The 5,163-nt window shown below is 35.4% G+C and overlaps 1 protein-coding gene across 1 annotated transcript in view; it reads right to left on the bottom strand.

Moving 5' to 3' along the window:
- Positions 1-949: 949 nt before the first annotated feature.
- Positions 950-5,163, bottom strand: part of LOC117106752 — a 4,865-nt gene continuing 651 nt past the window's right edge. The window contains exons 2-5 of the mRNA XM_033248172.1: positions 3,856-4,153; positions 3,538-3,601; positions 2,201-2,284; positions 950-2,069 (exon numbers count right to left, since the gene is read on the bottom strand). Coding sequence (XP_033104063.1) covers positions 1,570-2,069; positions 2,201-2,284; positions 3,538-3,601; positions 3,856-4,062 — 855 coding nt within the window. The 5' untranslated portion in view covers positions 4,063-4,153 and the 3' untranslated portion in view covers positions 950-1,569. The remainder of the gene's footprint in view (positions 2,070-2,200; positions 2,285-3,537; positions 3,602-3,855; positions 4,154-5,163) is intronic.

Genomic DNA, 5,163 nt, shown 5'->3' with positions numbered 1-5,163 from the left:
GATGCCCAGAAATGGCACTCATTCAGACTTGAATATTTTATCTCCATTTAAAACAAAAATGTTTACAAATGTAGGAGGGTCCTGGCCGGCTGGGCAACCCACCACCTGTCTCTTATACACATCTAGATGTGTATAAGAGACAGATCAGTTCCTGATCGTACAAGTTTTTCTCTTCAATTTTTCCTGGAAGTTCCGGTTATTGACAATAAAGTCATCAATTTTTCCTAGAAACTCACACTTTCATGAATTGAATTCTTATGAAATGGTTTGATGACAGGCTGAGGTCAATTTGGCGATTAGGAACGGATCCAGATGTTTTTAAACGAGGGAGGGGAAACCAGTTTCATGAAGGCCTAAATGTAACAGATAAATATTATCCAAATTAATGGTACATATTAGTGTTCAGTATACCGTATATAAATAGTACCGTTTACAGTTTATATATGCCTACATTGAGAAAGGTCGCAGGTACGACCGAATATTCGTAGAAAATATAAGATATATGTTTCGGTGTACCTGAAATTGGTACTTTATTAATTAGTCGGGGACATCGCCCCCCCCCCCCCGTCGGGCAAATCGTAGCATGTATGTATGCGTGTACGTATGCGTATTATATATGTATGTGTGTGTATGCGTGCATGCATGTATGTATGCATGCATGTATGGATGGATTTAAGCTGTTTTATAAATTTTATAAATATATAAATTATATCATGGTACAATGAAGAGATGAACTGTCAGATACTTGGATTTGAAAGAAACAACAATTAAGGAAAAAAGTAAAAAATATTTAAGCAAGTTTGTATTAATATTCAAGTTTTATTTGAGAAAAAACAAATCTATTCAAAATATTATAATGAAAATAATGTTAAACTACGAATTACTGTATTTATTCAGCTTTAAAGAGACTAACCTTTAATGGATGTTAAATTATAAGAAAGTGTTATTATTATTATTATTATTATTATTATTATTATTATTATTATTATTATTATTATTATTATTATTATTTAATGGCCTTTTATAATTACCGTTATGTCATTATTTAATGTGTAAAAAATTGTTATTAAACTAAGAAAAGATGCGTATGTTTAAAGACAAGATTTGACAATAATTATTTTGTTTAATATAGTGTGATTCTACGTTATACATTTTACTTTCAACTACGCTGTTTGTATTGACATTTTGAGTCCTCCATTTTTTAGGCCTCATAGGCCTAAAGTATACGCTAATCGTTACGTCATCAGCTTTTACTATCTTTGAGAACATCTGCATTTTACCCTGAGTTTATTTTATTTATTTATTTATTCGTACTAACTAACAGCGATAACAACCGCCACTAACAGGTTAAAATACATATAAAAAAAATTATGTAAATAGATATCAAAATGTATTAAAAAGTACTAACAACTTTATAAAGAATTATCGATCTTCGTTACATTATTCTGTATGCAATTGAATCTGTTTTGATATGTTATAGCTTAATATCTCCTGTAATAATCATATTATCTATAAGAGTTAAAGGAGGAATGGAAAGTTAATTAATATGAAATGGTTTGATCAGTTTCTTTATCTCGTGCACACAGCACAACTTAACTCCCAGTTGTTTTCGTACGGTAAACAAGGCAACCCACCACCACCTGTAGATGAACACTTGCTTTCAACGAGATACAACAAGTTGACTTCATTGTCTGGGGCTACTGTTTTCGTACCTGGTATCACAACAGGATTGCTATCGACGCAAACATATTCATTCCGCTTGTGAGTGTGCATAGACGACCATAGATATCCATCGTATTCATTGGTCCATCCGCTTGGGCACTTCGTATCAGCCGGCATCATAAGGGTGACGCTTCGTGGGGCTTGACAAACGGCACAGGGAACATTATGTGTGTGAAGTGCTTTATATGGAGTGAACTTCTGACTACCAAGCCTGTATTCGGTGCCGGCGATATACGATCTTGTATTTTCGTTGGTCTTTATTGTAAAATTGTACGTTGGATTATCTGGAAGACAAAGATAATTGGAACCACCTCCAGTTTTACCCATCGGTGCCCCGGCCATCGCACCTGTAGAATTATATCAAAACAAGATTATATTGATTATTTTCGAAGATCAATACGTATTCAACTATTTATTACGCATACAATTTACCAAGAAGCTGGATTCTTCATGTTTTAAGAATACGATGTAATTTTACCTTTGTATAATCGTTGTGCAGTGTCTGGACATTCCATGCTCCCCCAGCGGGTATACACAGTGAACATCATTTGTAATTTTGGAACTAAAATAAATTTAAAACAAGATAGGTAATAGTTCTGGTTCTAGTGGGTAAAGCCGACTTTCTAAGAATTCCAAAAGTGTAAGATTATAACAACAATAGCGTTTCATGTGGTGCGTGGAGGCCGGGGATAAGAGAACATCCCCAAAACTACCCAGTCGCCACGACCCCGGTCGCCGCGACCAGCAGGAAAATCATGTTAAAAGTCAGTGAAGATTTTGTGTTTGTCAAGATACTCCAAAAGATGACGACATATAATACGTTTCATAAGTTTATATGAGATGCTGGTAAGGGATATGGGCCTGTAGTTGGCAGGATCATGTTCACTACCCTTTTTAAAAAATAGTGAAATATTGGCATTGCTCCAGTCATTGGGTACGGTAGTTTCCTATAAGCTCTAGTGACTTATTAAAAATGGCGGTGATTGCTGGAGCATCTGTGACATGTTTTAAGTACAACTAAAGGGAAGCCACTGCAATTTGTCCGTTGTGACTATAAGTATTGTCACTGCTATTTGCAGGGTTTCTAAAGTGGTTTCAATGTGGCCAGAATACATACATTATTACAAGATGCAGACCGCGGGCTCGTGGTGTTGGGGTGTACCCTTCTGTAGACTTATATGTGAAGGTAACAACGTTTGGCTGGCCTATTGTGGTTTGGAGCAGTTATGTTTCATTCTATACTGCAGTTTTAATAAAAGAAAGGAGTTTGCGAATCCCTCTTTATAGCAAAATTAATATTGGGGATGCACGAGGAAACTAGACCGTCCAAAATTGAGGTTGATTGACAGATTGTTGGACATATATAGTGTGCTGTAAATCGGGAGCCGTCTAGTTGGACGACCTTTTCAATGGTGTATAAACTGGCTTCAGACCGTGCCATCAAGAGCCGTCTGATTGGACAACATCTTCAAAGAGTGTGTGTGTGTCAACTGCCTGCAGACCAACAGATATAGCCATCACTGAAGTAACGAGCCTTTGGTTGTTGCCACCAAATGTCTTTTTATTAGTTGACTTTTTATTGTTGTACTAGTCCACAATAAGTCGATCATGTGACCTTTCTATCTAAACTTTCTCTTACCTTCCACTCCATTTTATTTTACTTCACCGTATCAACATCGTCAAAGGTTTAATTGTTTATAATAACAAGACTGGTTAAAAAGACCATGCGCATGGCGTACAATAATAGTTACTGGGGATCAAATTGTTTCTTAATATAAAATGATAATAAGTATTTTATAAAACAAACAACTTTACCTTTGTCTGGTTTCAGAGTAATTGGATTTGAGCCATTTGAACACGGCATCTTCATGATCTGCTCCTAATAAAATAAATACTACTGTATATAAGGCCTCCCAATGGTTGATATTACAAAACAACAACACAGCAACAACAACAACAATAACAACAACAACAACAATAATAATAATAATAATAATAATAATAATAACAATAACAATAATAACAACAACAACAACAACAATAATAACAATAACAATAATAATAATAATAATAATAATAATAATAATAATAATAATAATAATAATAATAATAATAATACTTTAATAAACTTACTTCCATTCTCGTAAGATGGTCGATACGTGATTTGTAGGACCCGACCATTACACACAATACAAGTACAGCAATACTGATCATAGTTAAAAGCCCGAAGGAGATGTAAACCAATTTTCTTATCTGTACAGTCCAGCTACGAAGTTCTCGTTCACTATCCATGACAAGTGAGACATCCATGCTGGAATGATTTGCGTTAAGTTCTGTCATTGTTCTTTGTTTTGTTTTTTTGGTTCGCTGGATGTACGGGCTCTGGGTTCTGCTGTCAGTTGTCAGATGAGCGAAAGCTCGATGCGCTGTGCTATTTAATTAAAGATGCAACTTGAAATTCCGTATAATGTTAAAAAACATGAATACAATAGGTCTATCTTGTTGTAAGCACTTTAATTGGTGGGTGTATCCTTAAGTATACTTGGTAAAGCCACACATATTTTACCACTGTTATTTAATATGCTTATCAGCTATCGCAGTTATTGGATAGTTTATTATAAAATTTTAATGAGAAATACATGTGTGAAGTATGTCCGCTCGCATAGTTTGCTCTTCCGTTTTTGTAAAGTTGCGTGTTATACCCGGGAGTTCGTAGCCTGCATTGCTTGCAGATTTACCGGTAGGTAATGTATAAACACGAGGTTGGTTATATTTATGTACATAGTATCAAATGCTTATAAGAATGAGTATAATTGATTTGCCATGCATCAAGGACTAGTGGCAGTGCTGTCCAACTACGCATGCGCGTGAATGTGACGGTTCTACAGATAACAAAAGGACCCGGGTTCGAATCCCGGTTAGGAACCTACTTTTTTCCCACACTTACATATTACATATTCCAGTAGATGTGTATAAGAGACAGGTATATAAGGCCTCCCAATGGTTGATATTACAAAACAACAACACAGCAACAACAACAACAACAACAACAATAACAACAACAACAACAACAACAATAATAATAATAATATGTGTATTTATATATATATACCTGTCTCTTATACACATCTAGAGCATTACCCCAAGACAGTTTAGGGTTAATGTTTTTAGTAGGGGGTGCGTGAAATTCGACACCAAACCTTAGCCCCACCATAGTTGGGCTGAGGTGCAAAAATTGTGATAATAAGAGACCTCTAGGTGCCCGGAAATTTCACTCTCGTACCTAAAAAATCTTACTGGTAATTCATATCATCAAAGAGTATAAATAGAACAAGAGAGCCAACAACGCTCATTGGGAGCGTAAAAAAACGATACGCTCTACGCAGCTAGTGTAGGACGCCAACTAACGCTTGTATATGTTTTATTACCCAGTACTGCACC

This window comes from Anneissia japonica, unplaced genomic scaffold (genome assembly GCF_011630105.1).
Source record: "Anneissia japonica isolate Jap-2015-1 unplaced genomic scaffold, ASM1163010v1 scaffold287739_len226637_cov155, whole genome shotgun sequence".
NCBI lineage: Eukaryota > Metazoa > Echinodermata > Crinoidea > Comatulida > Comatulidae > Anneissia > Anneissia japonica.
Note: the sequence above shows the minus strand (reverse complement) of the source record. Positions and strands in the feature narration are given on the sequence as shown.